This window comes from Rhinopithecus roxellana, chromosome 11 (assembly GCF_007565055.1).
Source record: "Rhinopithecus roxellana isolate Shanxi Qingling chromosome 11, ASM756505v1, whole genome shotgun sequence".
Taxonomy (NCBI): domain Eukaryota; kingdom Metazoa; phylum Chordata; class Mammalia; order Primates; family Cercopithecidae; genus Rhinopithecus; species Rhinopithecus roxellana.
Window position 1 is genome coordinate 36,381,546 of NC_044559.1, and position 17,656 is coordinate 36,399,201.

Genomic DNA, 17,656 nt, shown 5'->3' on the forward strand with positions numbered 1-17,656 from the left:
TTTTCTTTCTTTCTTTTTTTGTTTTTTTGAGAGGGAGTCTTGCTTGTCACCCAGGCTAGAGTGCAGTGGTGTGATCTCGGCTCACTGCAACCTCCGCCTCCTGGGTTCACGCCATTCTCCTGCCTCAGCCTCCCAATTAGCCGGGACTACAGGTGCCCACCACCATGCCTGGTTAATTTTTTGTATTTTTAGTAGAAACGGGGTTTCACCATGTTAGCCAGGATGGGCTCAATCACCATGTTAGCCAGTATTGTGATCCGCCTGCCTTGGCCTCCCAGAGTGCTGGGATTATAGGCGTGAGCCACTGTGCCAAGTCTTCATTTTTCATTTCGTTTATTATTCTTTTTAGCTCCTGGATTACTGTTTGATTTTTAAAATTATTTCAATTTGTGGAATTTCTTTAACAAATTCTTCATTTGTTCCACTGTGTTGTATTGACATTGCTGATTTTTCTTAAAGCAGCTATATTTTAATTCTTTGATTACCCATGATTTATGTATATATGTTTAGGATTAGTAATTGGCACCTTGTTTTGGGCATTTCATGAGGCCATCTTTTCCAAGCTAATCTTTCTTCTTCTTTACATGTGTCTCTGTATGTGTTTTGATGAATTAGGTATTTTTTTCCAGTCACTGCAGTCTGAATTTGTTTGTGACGGTTCTATTTCGGTGGGCTTGTTGATATATTCTGAGCAGACTGACTCTTGTATTTCATTTTAGTACTGGAAGGTGCCCTGAGCCCAGCTTTGACATGATTGTCTAATGCAGGGTCCAAACTCATTGTGATCATGGGAGATCCACATTGGGTGCCCAGGCCATGTAAGAGATCAGGGTCAGACCCTCACATATGAAGGATTGTAGACCATCCATCTGACATTGTGGCACTCACAAACATCCTCTGTGGTGTGGCATCCTCTCTGCCAGGGATGGTAAGCCACTACCAAGTTCTCTGTGCTGCCTGTTACTAGCCCTACTCTCTTTTTTTTCCATAGGTGGCCTCAGGTGGTTCAACCCCATTGTACTTTTGGTGCTCTTTATGGGATGATGCAGAAGCAAATCTCCCATAGAAGGGTTCAGGATGGTAGAGAAGCATAATGCCTACCTCCAGCTTCTTCTTTTGAGTGTAGAATCCCTGAGTCCTGGAGGCCTTTCTGCGTATAGTACTCTAAGGGATTGGGGATGGGGTGTTGTGGTCACAGAAAACTGATTCTCTTACCATCAACCATACTTTTACTAGTCTGTAGTCCAGAGAGGCTTCACAACCTTACTTATGCATTCCGGGTTTTTTTTTTTAGCCCTTGTGAAAGCAATTGTATGTGTGGGTGGTTGTTCAAATTGATGTTTCTTCATGGGTATGATTGTTGGAGAAACCTATTTTGCTGTTTGCTCTGCTTCCTTGAGTTTAACATTGTGATCTTTGTAAATATAATGCTATGTATTAATTGTTTCTCTTGATTTGTCGTGAATATTACTCCTTGTTATTAAATTTTCTCATAGTTGTTTCATAATGTAATATGAAGTTTAAAAACATATTATAATTTTTCTCAGTTTCATAAAGAGGATGATGAGCATTTTTTTCATAACTGCATATTCTTTCTATAAGGCATTGCAATAGAGTTGCACCTCTAAGAATTTGTGTAAAGTATTTGGTTTTACTCTTTCGTATGTCTGTTTCTTCACATGCTAATTCATTTTGATGATCTTATGCTAGCCTCTTGGGAATTCCTCTCACTTTCAGATTTTCTGAATATAAGAGGCCGTTTTACATGCTAGTTAATATCTGTTTTTTTTTTTTAATTCAGAGTTCCATGTATGTATTTGTTTCTGTCATTGATTAGCTGTGTCACTTTGTGTAGTTGCTTAACCCAGATTTCCCCATCTTAGAATCAGTCCTAAACACAGCAACTTCCACATAGCATTGTTTTGAAGATTAAATAATAAAATTCATGTGTACCATTTGGTCCTCTTTCTGGCCAAGGCATGGTGTTTACAATGTTTAAAAATTGATGCTTATGTGCACTTACCAATCAGAACAGATACCAACTACAAACAATTGGCATCAGCAGAATATTGGCTTTCCTCATGGAGAGAGAGCTCTATTACATGCTAGTTGCTATCATAGTTGTAATAAGTAAAAATAATCATGAGGTTGACAAGATGATTTTTGGCCAAGCAGTTACCAGACTAAGTTAATATTATGTCCAAAATAGACACAAAAAGCAGGAGCTTTCATATATGAACTTTATTCTGAAATTTTTGTAGTCTGCTGTAATATTAAAATCGAAACATAGAAGTCTCAGTTATACAGATATAGAAACAATCTCATACTTTATATTTCATTCTGTGTAGTTCAAACTTAAATAACTTTCAGTTAAGCCTTGAAGTTTTTCTTACCTAAAGAAGATACACATTTATGCAAATTAATTCAAAAGTACTTTTTTTTTTTTTTTTTTTTAAGAAGGAGTCTTGCTCTGTTGCCCAGGCTGGAGTGTAGTGGCACAATCTCGGCTCACTGGAACCTCCATCTCCCAGGTTCAAGCGATTCTCCTGCCTCAGCCTCCCGAGTAGCTAAGATTACAGGCATGCACCACCATGCCTGGCCAATTTTTTTGTATTTTTAGTAGAGATGGAATTTCACCAAGTTGGCCATGCTGGTCTCGAACTCCTGACCTCAAGTGATCTGTCCTCCTTGGCCTCCCAAAGTGCTGGGATTACAGGTGTGAGCCACTGTGCCTGGCTCAAAAGTACTGTTTTTTTATAATTTTACTATTAGTTTACTTTATTCTAGTAAGAATCTGTTGCCACACAATTTTCTATATTGATTGATTCTTTATTATTACATGTTAATATAAAAGATGAATTTTAGCATTCTTTATCAAAGTTATAGTATTTAGCCTTGTGTTTATATAATTTATCAGACATGCCATTCTTATGAATTTTTAAGATTTATGCTAAAGATTATTCCCTCTTTAGCTATAACTTTTATGTTCCAGTTCATCTTTAACCACAGCATTGTAAAGAGGTTAAGGTAAAATTTCAACACATGATTTATGGTACACATTATCTTGCATAAAACTCTGAGCTATATGTGTTATTAATTTTTAAGCAAAACTTGGAAGATGCCTTTTGGACATTTTTACAATCCAGCTTTTTAAGATACATTCTTTGTTTTGATAACTATTATACTTGATATTATGTTAGATATTTGTAATACTTTTTACTGTTTCCTTTAGCTTGCCAGTGTAATGGACATAGCACTTGCATCAATAATAATGTGTGCGAACAGTGTAAAAATCTCACCACAGGAAAGCAGTGTCAAGATTGTATGCCAGGTTATTATGGAGATCCAACCAATGGAGGACAGTGCACAGGTAAGTTTCTTTTTAGCAAATTTTAGTGTATTTTTACTAAGGAAAAGATAATTAAGAAAGCAGCGCCTGTTGTGGAGAATATATATTACTACAGAAAAGTTTTTATTCAGTTTTGATATGTTTTCTAAAGTAATATGTATTAGAAACTGTGAACTGTAAAAATTCTGTAATATGCTTGCTTCAAAAATATTCCTTTTTCTTATTTCAAAATGAAGGCATGTTTCTTACTGTAATTTATCAAATACAGATAAAAGAAAAAAACTACTATCTCACTATTCAAAAATAATCATTGCTGATAGTTTTTTAAATAAGTAGTAGTTTATTGTTTTGACTTTAGAAATAATAATTAAAAGTTAAATGTGTTTAACTTACATGAGGTAAGATTTTTATTGCACAGGGTGATAGTATGGAATAGTTTTTAGGAGAGTATGGGTTTGGAACCAATTCTGGGCTGAAATCCCAACTCTGTCACTGTTCAAATGTATGACCTTGTTTCATTAACCTCTCACTGTCTTATTTTTCCCATATGTAAAATGCAGATGATGATAATTCGCTGAGTTGTTGTAAAGATCAAATGAGATTATATGTAATATAGGCCTTAGGAATTGAAGCACATAAAAAAGAGCATTATAAATGCTAGCCATAATCATCACATTCTTGTTTACTAAACCCTGCTTTCCTCCATCTTCCTCTCTATTCTGCTACTTCTTTCTCCTGCTTTGTAAATAATATTTGACTTTTAAATATAATTTCCTTTTAAAGTAGAATTTAGTAGAAATCCTTCATTATCTCTAGATTGGAACTTGTGTTTCAAATTTTTAATCTACCGTCTCTAAATGGAGTTTGCCTACATAGCACCCACAGAAATACGTCATTGACTGTGAAAATGTAAGGTATTTGAGGGAGTGGAGCCTGACTTTGGTTAGATAATTTTTTTTTTTTTAAACACTAGCTGCATATTAGAACCAGCTGAAAGGCTTTTAAAAATATGGATGTCTGGGCCACTTTCTAAAACAATTAAATCATTATCTGGGTTGTGGTTCTAGGGTGATTCTTGGGTAATTGTTCTTTTTAAATGTTTCCCGTGTGACTCTAATATGCACTCAGAGTATGAGATGTTTTCATTCACATTACAATTTGTATGTCTCTGTAAACTGTCATGTATTTAATATAAAATTGTGTATGTTTTATTTTACTTTTATGACAATTATTTTAGATATATTTTTCAACGTATTTTCATGCCCATATGTAATTAGTTCATTCTGTAATTTACTTAATATATTTGTTGACATTTATATAATGCTTCTAACCATAACTCCAATTCTAGGGAATGACTTTTTAACAAAGTGAAACCCACAACAGACACTTAACTATGTACAGTGTTGTGCAACTATCTGAATTTTTATTTTTTATTTTTTTAGACAGAGTCTCGCTGTGTTGCCCAGGCTGGAGTGCAGTGATGTGATCTTGGCTCACTGCAACCTCTGTGTCCTGAGTTCAAGCGATTCTCCTGCCTCAGCCTCCCGAGTAGCTGGGACTACAGGCCCCTGCCACCACACCTGGCTAATTTGTTTTTGTATTTTTGGTAGAGATGGAGTTTTACTGTATTGGCCAGGCTTGTCTTGAACTCCTAACCTCGTGATCCGTTTGCCTCAGCCTCTCAAAGTGCTGGGGTTACAGGTGTGAGTTACCATGCCCGGCCATTTTTTTAAGTTTTTAATTAAAAAAAATTCAAATTTTAATTTTGTAGGTACATAGTAGGTGTACATATTTATGGGGTACATGACATGTCTTGATACAGGCATGCAATGTGAAATAATCACTTCATGGAGAATGGGGTAACCATCTGCTCAAGCATTTATCCTTTGTGTTATAAACAATCTAATTACACTCTTTAAGTTATTTCAAGTTATTTTAAAATGTACAGTTAAGTTACTATTGACTATAGTCACCATATTGTTCTATCGAATAGTAGGTCTTCTTCATTCTTCCTATTTTTTGTACCCCTTAACTACACCCCCTGCCCTCCAGCCCTCTGTTGTTTTTGTACCCATTAAGCATCCCTACCTTCTCCCCAGCACCCCATTACCCTTCCCAGCCTCTGGTAACCATCATTTTACTCTCTGTGTTCATGAATTCAGTTTTGAATTTTAGATTCCACAAATAAGTGAGAACATGTGATGTTTGTCTTTCTGCGCCTGTCTTATTTCTCTTAATATAGTGATCTCTAGTTCTATCCATGTTGTCGCAAATGACAGGATCTCATTCTTTTTTATGGGTGAATGCCATAAAAAATATATACCACATTTTCTTTATCAATTCATCTGTTAATACAGCAGTCCCCAACACTTTTGGCATCAGGGAGTGGTTTTGGGGAAGACGGTTTTTCCACGGATGAGATGGTGGTGGGGTATAGTTTGTGGATGAGACTATTCTACCTCAGTCATCAGGCATTCGTTAGATTCTCATAAGGAGTGTGCAGCCTAGATTCCTCACATGTGCAGTTCCCAACAGGGTTTGAGCTCCTGTGAGAATCTAATGCCCCCTCTGATCTGACAGGAGGCAGAGCTCTGGCCTTAATGCTTGTTCACCCGCTGATCACCTCCTGCTGTGCAGCCGGTTCCTAACAGGAAATAGACTGGTACCAGTCCATACCCAGGGCTTGGGGACCCCTGTGTTAATGGACACTTAGGTTGCTTCCAAATCTTATCTATTGTAAACAGTGTTGCCACATAGGAGTGCAGGTATCTCTTTGATATACCAATGTCCTATTTTTAAGGTTTATACCCAGCCAAGGAATTGCTGGATCATGATTGCTCAATTTTTAGTTTTTTGAGGAACCTCAAAACTTTTCTCCATAGTACTTGTACTAATTTACATTCTCACCAAAGTGTACAAGGGTTCTGTTTTCTCCACATCCTCACAAACATTTGTTACTGCCTGTCTTTGGATGTAAGCCATTTTAACTGGGGTGATATCTCATTACAGTTCTGATTTGCATTTATCTAATGATCCATGATTTTGAGCACCTTTGCGTATGCCTGTTTGTCATTCGTAGTGTCTTCTTTTGAGAAATATCTATTCAAATATTTTGCCCACTTTTTGATTGGATTATTAGATGTTTTTCTGTGGCATTGTTTCAGCTCCTTATATATTTGGGTTACTAATCCTTTGTCAGATGGGTAGTTTGCAAATATTGTCTCCCATTCTGTGGGTTTTCTCTTCACTTTGTTGGTTGTATCCTTTGCTGTGCAGAAGCTGTTTAACTTGTTGTAATCCAATTTGTCCGTTTTTGCTTTAGTTGCCCGTGCTTACAGGGTATTGTCCAAGAAATTTTGGCCCAGACCAATGTCCTGGAGATTTTTCCCCAATGTTTTGTTCTGGCAGTTTCATAGTTTTAGGTCTTAGATTTAAGTCTTTATACCAATGCTTTTTATATATGGCAAGATACAGGGTCTAGTTTCATTGTTCTGCATATGGATCTCCAGTTTTCCCAGCACCTTTTATTGAAGAATCTGTCTTTTCCCCAGTATATGTTTTAGGCACCTTTGTCGAAAATGAATTCACTGTAGCTGTGTCAATTTGTTTCTGAGTTCTCTGTTCTGTTACATTGGACTGTGTGTCTGTTTTTATGCCAGTATTATGCTGCTTTGGTTACTATAGCTCCTTAGTATAACTTGAAGTCAGGTAATGTCATTCCTTCAGTTCTCTTTGCTTTGGATAGCTTTGGCTATTCTGGGTCTTTTGTGGTTCCATATATATTTTAATATATATTTTTTCTATTTCTGTGACAAATGCTATTGTTATTTTGAGAGGTATTGCATTGTATCTGTAGTCGGCCTTGGGTAATACGGACATTTTAACAATATTGATTCTTCCAATCCATGAATTGATTCTTCCAATGCATTTTTGGTGTCCTCTTCAATTTCTTTAATTAGTATTTTATAGTTTTCATTATAGAGATCTTTCACTTCTTTGATTAATTCCCAGGTATTTAATTTTATGTGAAGCTATTATAAATGGGATTATTTTCTTAATTTCTTTTTTATATTGTTCACTATTGGCATATAGAAATGCTACTGATTTTTGTATGTTGATTTGGTATCCTGCAATTTTACTGATAATCCGTTCTAATAGGTTTTTATGGAGTCTTTAGGTTTTTCCAAATATAAGATCATATTATCTGGAAAAAAGGATAATTTGGCTTCTTCCTTTCCAATTTAGATGCCCTTTATATCTTTCTCTTTTCTTATTGCTCTAGCTAGGAAGTTCAGTACTATGTTCAATAACAGTGGTGAAAGTGGGCATCCTTACTTTGTTCCAGATTTTAGAAGAAAGCCTCTCAATTGTTACCCCTTCAGTATGATACTAGCTGTGGGTCTGTCATATATGGCTTTTATTAGGTTGAGTTGTGTTCCTTCAGTCCTCAGTTTTTTGAGGGTTTTTTATCATGAAGGGATGGTGAATTTTTATCAAATGCTTTTTCACTGTCAATTGAAATGATTAGATCTTTTTTATCCTTCATTCTGTTGATATGACACATCACATGGATGATTTGCATATGTTCAACCATTCTTGCATTCCAGAGGGATAAATCCCACTTAGTTATGAATGATCTTTCTGATGTATTGTTGAATTTTGTTTTCTAGTATTTTACACCAACATTCACTAGAGATATTGGCCTATAGTTTTCTTTGTTTATTTGTTGTTGAGAGTCTCACTCTGTTGCCCAGGCTGAAGTGCAGTGGCGCGATCTCGGCTCACTGCAGCCTCCACCTTCTGGGTTCAAGTGATTCTCCTGCCTCAGCCTCCCGAGTAGCTGCGACTATAGGCACGTGCCACCATGCCTGGTTAATTTTTTTTGATTTTTGGTAGAGATGGGGTTTCACCGTGTTAGCTAGGATGGTCTAGATCTCCTGACTCGGGATCCGCCTGCCTTGGCCTCCCAAAGTGCTGGCATTACAGGCGTGAGCCACCACGCCCGACCAGTTTTCTTTCTTTTCTCCTTCCTTCCTTCCTTCCTTCCTTCCTTCCTTCCTTCCTTCCTTCCTTCCTTCCTTCCTTCCTTCCTTCCTTCCTTCCTTCCTCCCTCCCTCCCTCCCTCCCTCCCTCCCTCCCTCCCTCCCTTTCTTTTGTGTGTGTCTTTGTTTGCTTTTAATATCAGGGTAATATTGGCCTTGTAGAATGAGTTTGGAAGTATTTCCTCCTCCTCTGTTTTCCAGAATATTTTGAGTAGGATTGGTATTAGTTCTGCTTTAAATGTTTGGTAGAATTCAGTTGTGAAGCCATCGGATCCCAGGCTTTTCTTTATTGGGAGACTTTTTATTATACCTTCAATAACCTTACTTGTTATTGGTCTGTTCAGGTTTTAGATTTCTTCCTAGTTCAATCTTGATAGGTTGTATCTGTGTAGGAATTTTTTATTTCTTCTAGATGTTCCAATTTTTGGCATGTAGTTGTTCATAGTAGCCACTAGTGATCCTTTGAATTTTTGCAGTGTCATTTGAAATGTCTCCTTTTCATTTCTGATTGTATTTTGTGTCTCTGTTTTTTCTTAGTTTGTCTGGCTAAAGATTTTTCTATTTATTTAACCTTTCAAAAATCAACCTTTTGTTTCATCAGTCTTTTTTTTATTGTTTTCTTCATTTCAATTTTATTATTTCTGCTTTGATCTTTCTTATTTTCTTCTACTAAGTTTGGGTTTGGTTTGCTCTTCCTTTTCTAGTTCTTTAAGTAATGCATCATTAGATTATTTGAAGCTTTTCCTCTTTTTTTTGATGTAGGCACTTATACCTAGATACTTCCCTCTTAGTACTTCTTTTGCTGTATCACATAGGTTTTAGTATGTTTTGTTTCTGTTATCATGTTTGAAGAAAATTTTCAGTTTCCTTCTTAATTTCTTCATTGAATCTCTGGTCATTCAGGAGCACATTGTTTAATTTCCATGTATTTGTAAATTCCTCTTGTTATTAATTTCTAGTTTTATTCCATTGTGGTCAGAGATGATGCTTTATATTATTTAAGTTTTTAAAAGATGTTTTACAACTTGTTTTGTGACCTAACATATGGTCTATACTTGAGAATGATCCATGTGGTGAGGAAAATAATGTGTATTCTGCAGCTGTTGGATGAAATTTTCTGTAAATATCTGTTAGATCTATTTGGTCTGTAGTGCAGATTAAATCCCGTATTTCTTTGTTGGTTTTCTTCAAAGAAAGATCTGTCCATAGCTGAAAGTGCAGTGTTGAAATCTCCAGCTATTACTTTATTGAGGCCTCTCTCTCTCTTTATCTCTAATAATAGTTGCTTTATATATCTGGGTCCTTCATTGTTGGGTGTGTGTGTGTGTGTATATATATATGTGTGTGTATATATATGTGTGTGTGTATATATATATATTTAAAATTGTTTTATCTTCTTGCTGAATTGACCCCTTTATCATTATATAGTGACCTTCTTTGTCTATTCTTTTGTTTTTCATCTTGAAATCTATTTTGTTTGATGTAAGTATAGCTACTCCTATTCTTTTTTTGGTTTCTATTTGCATGGGATATCTTTTTCCATTCCTTTATTCATAGCCTACATGTGTCTTTATTTGTAAAGTATGTTTCTTGTAGGCAACAGATTATTGAGTGTTCTTTTTTCCATCCGTTCAGCCACTCTCTATCTTTTGATTGAAGAGTTTAGTCTATTTACCTTCAAAGCTATTATTGATAAGTAAGGACTTACTTCTGCCATTTTATTATTTGTTTTCTGGTTGTTTTGTGTTCTTCTTCCTTTCTTTCTTTCTTTCTGTCTTCCTTTAGTGTAGGTGATTTTTTCTAGTGATATAATTTAGTTTCTTGTTTGTCATTTCTTGCATATCCATTGTATGTTTTATTTTTGTTTTGAGGTTACCATGAGACTTGTAAATAGTACCTTATAACCCATTATATGAAGCTGATAACAACTTGACACTTTTTGTGGTCCTCTTTTCCTTCTTTCTTTCCCTTTTGTCTTCCTTTAGTGAAGGTGATTTTTTTCCTGGTAATATGATATAGTTTCTTAGTTTTTATTTTTTGTGTATCCATTGTATGTTTTTTGGTTTGAGGTTACCATGAGTCTTGCAAAAAGTATCCTATAGCCCATTATTTTAACCTAATAGCAACTTGACACTGTTTGCATAAACAAACAAAAAGAAAACTAATAAAAACTCTATACCTTAACTTCATCCATCTGCTTTTTAACTTGTTGTTGTTTGTATTTATATCTTATTTTACTATCAAGTCTTGAAAAGTTGTTATTATTTTTGAGTTGTTCATTGTTTAGTCTTTCTCTGTAGGATAAGAGCAGTTTACTCACCACAGTTACACTGTTACAATATTCTGTGTTTTTATGTGTACTCACTGTTACCAGTGAATTTTGTGTTTTCAGGTGATTACTTATTGCTGATTAATGTCATTTTTTTTTTTTTTTTTCTGTTTGAAGTACTCCCTTTAGCATTTCTTTTAGGACAGGTCTGGTGATGATAAAATCACTCAGCTTTTGTTTGTCTGGGAAACTCTTTATTTCTCCCTCATGTTTGTAGGATATATGTACACTTCAAATATATACATTTTAGGATATATATATACATTTCAAATGTAAAAGTTGTCTTCCTTCAGCACTTTAAATATGTCATGCCACTGTCTCCTGGCCTGTAAGGATTCCACTGAACAGTCTGTGGTCAGATGTATTGGAGCTCCACTGTATGTCATTTGTTGCTTTTCCCTTGCTGCTTTTAGGATCCTTTCTTTATTCTTGATCTTTGGGAGTTTGACTCATTAAATGCCTTGATGTAGTCTTTTTTGGGTTTAATTCTGTTTGGTGTTCTATAATCTTCTTGTATTTTGATATTGATATTTTTCTCTAGTTTGGGAAGTTTTATGTTGTTATCCCTTTGAATAAACTTTCTACCCCTATCTCTTTCACTTCTTCCTTTTCAAGGCCACAAACTCTTAGATATGCACTTTTGTAGCTATTCTCTAAATTCTGTAGATGTGCTTCATTGGTTTTAATTTTTTTCTTTTGTCTTTTCTGACAGCGTACTTTCAAACACCCTGTCTTTAAGCTCACTAACTTTTTCTTCTGCTTGATTAATTCTGCTATTAAAAGACTGATGCATTCTTCCATATGCCAATTACATCTCTCAGCTACAGAATTTCTCCTTGATACTTTTTAATCATTTCAATCTCTTCATTACATTCATCTAATAAAATTCTCAATTTCTTCTCTTTGTTATCTTGCATTTCTTTGAGTTTCCTGAACACAGATATTTTAAATTCTCTGTTTGAAAGGTCACATATCTTTGTTTCTCCAAGATTGGTCCCTGGTGGCTTATCTACTTCATTTGATGAGGTTATGTTTTCCTGGATGGTGTTGATGCTTGTAGATGTTCTTCATTATCTGGGCATTGATCAGTTAGGTATTTATTGTAGCCATCACTGTCTGGGCTTGTTTGTACCTGTCCTTCTTGGGAAGGCTTTCTAGATATTTGAAAGGACTGGGATATTATGGTATTAGTTGTATCAGATATAGAGGGGACCCTAAGCCCAGTAACACTTTACTTACAAACTCATAGAGGGACTGGCTTGATGGTCTTGGATAAGATCTGGGAGAATTCTGTATCACCAGGCAGAGACTGTTGTTCTCTTCCCTTATTTTCTCCCAAACAAACAGACTTTCTCCCTCTGTTCTGGGCCACTTAAAGCTGGGGGTGGGTGGAGTGACAAAAGTACCCCTGTGGCCATCACCAGTATGACTGTGCTGGTCAGACATGAAGCCAGCACAATACTGGATCTTGCCTACAGCCTGCTGTATCCACTCACTGGTTGCTTCCTGTGTTCGCCTAAGGTCCTGGGGCTCTACAGTCAACAGGTGGCAAAGCCAGCCAGGCCTGTGTTCGTCCCTTCTGGATGATGAGTTCCTCAGGCCCCTGATGGGTCCAGAGTTGCTATACAGGAGTTAGGGACTAGAGTTAAAAACCTGAGAAGTCTACTTAGTGTTCTGTTGTACTTTGGCTGAGCTGGCACTCAAACCACAATATGCAGTCCTGCCCACTCTTCCCTCCCCTTTCCAAAGGGAGAGGAGCCTCACCTCGTAGCCACTGCCATCGAAGGTCATGGGGAGTACCGCTAGACTACAGCTGATGATCCCTTAAGGCCCAAGGGCTCTTAAATAAGCTTAAGGTGAATGCTGCCTGGCCTGGGACTCACCCTTCAGGGGAGTGGGCTACCCTCCAGCCTAGGGTAGGTTCAGAAATACCATCCAAAAGTCAAGTCCTAAAATTGGGGACCTCAAAACCCCACTTGGTGCTCCATCCACCTGTGACTGTGTTAGTTCCTAAGGTGCAAGGCAAAGTCTCATTTACTTTTCCCTGTGCTTTTCTCAAGTAGAAGAGTTTTGCTCTGTAACCACTACAGCTGGTAATGTGCTGAGTTTCACCTGAAGCCAGCAAGTCTCAGAGGCTTACCTAAGACCCTCAACATAGAATGTGGTATTGCTGCTGGTTATTCAGGACCCAAGTACTCTTCAGTTAACCAGGTGATGAATGCTTCCAGGACTGGGTCCTTTCCTTCAAGTCAGTGGGTTCCTTTCTGGACCAGTATGTGTCTGGAAATGTCACCTGGAAGCTAAGACCTGGAAGGAGGGCCTCATCATTCTGACTGATGCCAAGACAAAGTCCTCTCCACTTTTCCCACGCCTCTCCTCAGGTGGAAGTTAGGGGTCTCTTTTGGAACCTTGGAACCACAATTTGTGCAGTCTGGGGTTAGAGGAGAGGTGATGCCAGTACTCCCTTAGTCACCTCCTCTGCTGTCCCAGCAGGTCCTGTGCCCTGCCAGTTCACTGTTTCTGGGCCCAGTTCAGCACTAGGACTTGCCTAAGAGCTGTAGTCCTTATGGCCTAGACTGCCTTTCAGGTTTACTTAGAGACTCAGAGCATTTTAGCCCTTGGTGGTGAGGTCACTGGGAACTGAAGTTCAGACTGCTAGGATTGGCAATTTTCCTTTTTCTCATGTTGGTTTATACGCGCCCTCTATAGGCGGGTGTCCCCTGAGTTTTGTTCAGTTCTCTCCTTTCTACTATAATAATAGGACATCAGTGAGTTCAGTCCCTCAGGATTGCTGTTTTCTCCCTCCTTTAGTGCCCAGAGATACTCTCTGCACCATATGCTGCCACTGCAGGGAGGTGGGAGAGGGCCGATGTTGGCAGTTGGAGACTTTTTAAAAAAATCACTTCACTGCCTCTTTCACTGATAGAAGTTAACACCAGGTAGTATGAGGGCTCACCTGATTTTTGGTTTTATGAAGGTGTTTTTTCTTTTAGATAGTTATAAATTGATGTCCCTGTTGGGGGGAACGATTGATGAAACCTTGTATTCTGCTATCTTGCTCTGCCTCTCTATCACCTTTATCTATTTCTTAAACATTTTTCTCATCCCAAAAGGAAACTGTGTACTCATTAAGGAGTCACCCCAGCCCCTGTCAACCACTGATCTACTATCTGTCTTTACGAATTTACTTATATTCTGGATATTTCACATAAATGAAATCATACAATATGTAACATCTCGGGATTTCCTTCTTTCACTAAATGTAATGTTTTTGATGTTCATTCTCACTGTAGCAAGTGCCAGTACTAATACCTTTTTACAGCTGAATAATACTGTGGTTTTGATTTCCATTTCCTTAATGATTAAATATTAAGTATCTTTTGATGTGCTTGCTGGCCATGGTATCTTAATTTGGAGAAATACTTATTCAAGTACTTTGCCTGTTTAAAAAATTGTGTTTTCTTAAATTTTAGAAAAATATACACAATATAAAATTTACCATTTTAAGCATTTTTAAGTATACAGTTTAGTGGCATTAAGGACATGTGCATTGTTTTGCCACCACCATCTTCATTCCTCTGTAAAACTTTTTAATCTTGTAAATCTGAAACTCTATACCCATTAATAAATAGCTACCCACCCCCCCCCCCCCCCCACCTCCTTCCAAACCCTAAGAACTGCCATTCTACTTCTGTTTCTGTGAATCTGATGGCTATAGATACCTCATGTATGTGGAATCCTGCAGTTTTTGTCCTTTGGTGGCTGGCTTATTTCTCTTAGCATAATGCCTTCATGGTTCATTCGTGTTATAGCATGTATCAGACTGTCTTTCCTTTCTAAGGTTGAATAATGTTTCATTTTGTATTAGAACATTCACAATGTTGTACAGCTGTCACCTTTATCCAGTTCTTACACACATCATATTTGGTCTATCTATTTATTCATTGATGGACACCTGAGTTGCTTCCACCTCTTGGCTGTTGTAAATAATGCTGCTAAGAATATAGCTTACAAATATCTTTTTGAGTATTTGTGTCTTTTCATATGTTTATTAGCCATTTCTTTATCTTCCTTGGAGAAATGTCTATTCAAATCTTTTGCTTATTTTTAAATTTTTTTTTTGTTGAATTGTAAAAGTTCTATATATCTTCTAGATATGAGGCTCGCATCAGATACATGATTTGTGTTTTCCACCATTCTGTAGGTTGTCTTCACTTTTTTGATGGTATCCTTTAAAACGTAAAAGTTTCCATTTTGATAGTTTATCTATTTTTTTTATTTTGTTGCTTTTATTTTTGGTGCCATATCTACAAATCCATCACCATATGTAACATCACAATGATTTTTTTTTTTTTTTTTGCCAACATAGGCAAAAGGAATATATAAAAGTCTCTATTAGCTACAAAATGTTTTAAATTATTATGGTAAGTTTTATTATTCTAACAGGCAGAGTGCTTTTAGGAATATGTTCCTCTTTAAGGATGATACTTCTCTGCTAGGTTGGAGACTGGTTTAGTTATTTCACATTAATTTTTGTTACTGACATTATACATTTGACAAGCCAAAGTACAAGGCAATGAAAAATTAAATAGAGTGAATAATAGATGCCTATTGTGTTCACTGTTATACTTTCTCTGGTGGTTTATAAAGTTTTTAAAATAATTCTTTAAGAGTTTCTATGTTTCTTAAAGTTGGCAGGAAATACTTTGCTGTCTATGACTTTTATATGGTGGTGTGATATGTAAAAGTCGTTTTTGTTTTTTGGGGCCACATTAGCTCCTAATAATAAACAATATGTCACATTTAATGAATTATTTTAATGTAATATCTAAAATCAATTTATAAGGCATGGAAAATAAACATTTATTACTATTCTTTCATTTTTAGTTCACTTTATTGGAAAAGCTCATTTTTAAAACTAGTAAACATACTTATTAAAATTCAAAGTCCGTGCTGATATTAAGGGAAAGTAGAAAATGAATTTATGTTTGGGAAAGCTTTAAATATACTACAGCATATATATTATTTCAAAAATCCAACCTAATAAAGCCAATCTAACATGACTGTAAATTGTATTATGGTTAGTCAGTTATTGTAATTTGCTCTTAAAATGTTTTATTATTAAAATTTTATTTATAATGTTCAGGAAGATTCTCTGATTAAAAACTTGCTTTGGAGATATATAATATTTATGTGTGTGTATATGTATACTGTATATATATGTATATGTAATCTTTGTGGCTATGGAAAAATACAACCGTGTTAAATATTTGGGCTTTGGAATCATACTGCTTGAGTCTACATGCTGGCAATGCCACTGTCACCTTGGATAAATAATTTAACTTTTAACTTAGTTTTAGTTTTTGAGATGCAGTCTTGCTCTGTGGCCCAGGCTGGAGTGCAGTGGTGTGATCTTGGTTCACTGCAACCTCAGCCTCCCAGGTTCAAGGGATTCTCCTGCATCAGCCTTCCTAGTAACTGGGATGACAGGCGCGTGCCTCCGCACTCAGCTAATTTTTGTATTTTTAGTAGAGACGGGGTTTCGCCATGTTGGCCAGGCTGGTCTCGGACTCCTGACCTCAGGTGATCTGCCTGCCTTGACCTCCCAAAGTGCTAGGATTACAGGCGTGAGGCACCACGACTGGCCTACTTAACTTTTTAGTGTCTTAGTTTTCTCATCTGCAAAATGCAGCTAATTTAATTTATGGTATAATAGTAAGTCGTAAATGTGGTACTTTATATGTTGTATAATATATGTTCCTGGCAAATGTTAACTCCCTAATCCTAGCTATTATTGTAATATTATTATTACTGTTCATAACATCAATAAGTTTAGTATTTTGATTAAAATGTATGATTCAAACTTTTATGGCAGTATTATTTTTGTCATATTATTTCCAAGCTGATTTATAAACTGTAGTAAAAGAAACTAATGTTTAGTTGAATAGAAGAATGGCTCAATATACTACAAATTATATTATTTGCAATGAAGGAATATCCTTGAACTCCATAAATACTTATTGAATGCCTAATAAATGCAAAGGAGAATGTTAGGACTTAAATTTATATACATTGTGTGGGTGCTATTATAGTGTTATAGAGAAATTGAGTGATAGAATTAGTGGCAAAGAGATTAATTCTCATTGAAGAATCCGGTCTTGGAAGGTCTTTCTTTAATATTTAATAAAAACTTAATTGAATATATAATAGTTGTACATATTTAGGGGGTATATGTGATATTTTAATACAAATAGATAATGTGTAATGATCAAATCTGGGTAATTGAGATATCCATCACCTCAAACATTTCTTTGTGTTGTGAAGATTCCAAGTCTACTCTTCTGGATATTTTGAAATATGCTATAAATTATTTTAAACTATAGTCACTTTATTATGCTGTAGAACACTAGATCTTACTCTTACTTTCTAACTGTGTTTTTATACCCATTAACCATTCCTGTTTATCCTCACCTCCTCACTAGTGTTCACAGCCTCTAGTAACCACCGTTTCATTCACTACCTCCAGGAGATCAATTGTTTTAGCTCCCACATGTGAATGAGAACATGTGACATTTGTTTTCTGTACCTGACTTATTTCACTTAACATAATGTTCTCTAGTTCCATAAATGTCATTGCAAATGACAGGATTTCATTCTTTTTAATGGTGGAATAATGTTCCATTTTTGTATATATACCACATTTTCTTTCATTGTTCATCTGTTGATGGACACCTACATGGATTCCAAATCTTGCCTATTGCAAATAATGCTGCAATAAACATGGATATGCAGATATTTCTTTGATATACTGATTTTCCTTCTTTTGGATATATGCCCAGTAGTGGAATTTCTGGGTCATACGTAGTTCTGTTTGTAGTGTTTTGAGGAACTTCCATAAACCTCCATACTGTTTTCCATAGTGGTTGTACTAATTTG

At 36.1% G+C, this 17,656-nt stretch overlaps 1 protein-coding gene across 1 annotated transcript in view; it reads left to right on the forward strand.

The window, feature by feature from the left end:
- Nucleotides 1–17,656, forward strand: part of ATRNL1 (attractin like 1) — an 845,855-nt gene that overhangs the window by 235,731 nt on the left and 592,468 nt on the right. Inside the window, exon 19 of the mRNA XM_030941431.1 lies at nt 3,233–3,370. Within this exon, the coding sequence (XP_030797291.1) occupies nt 3,233–3,370 (138 nt within the window). The remainder of the gene's footprint in view (nt 1–3,232; nt 3,371–17,656) is intronic.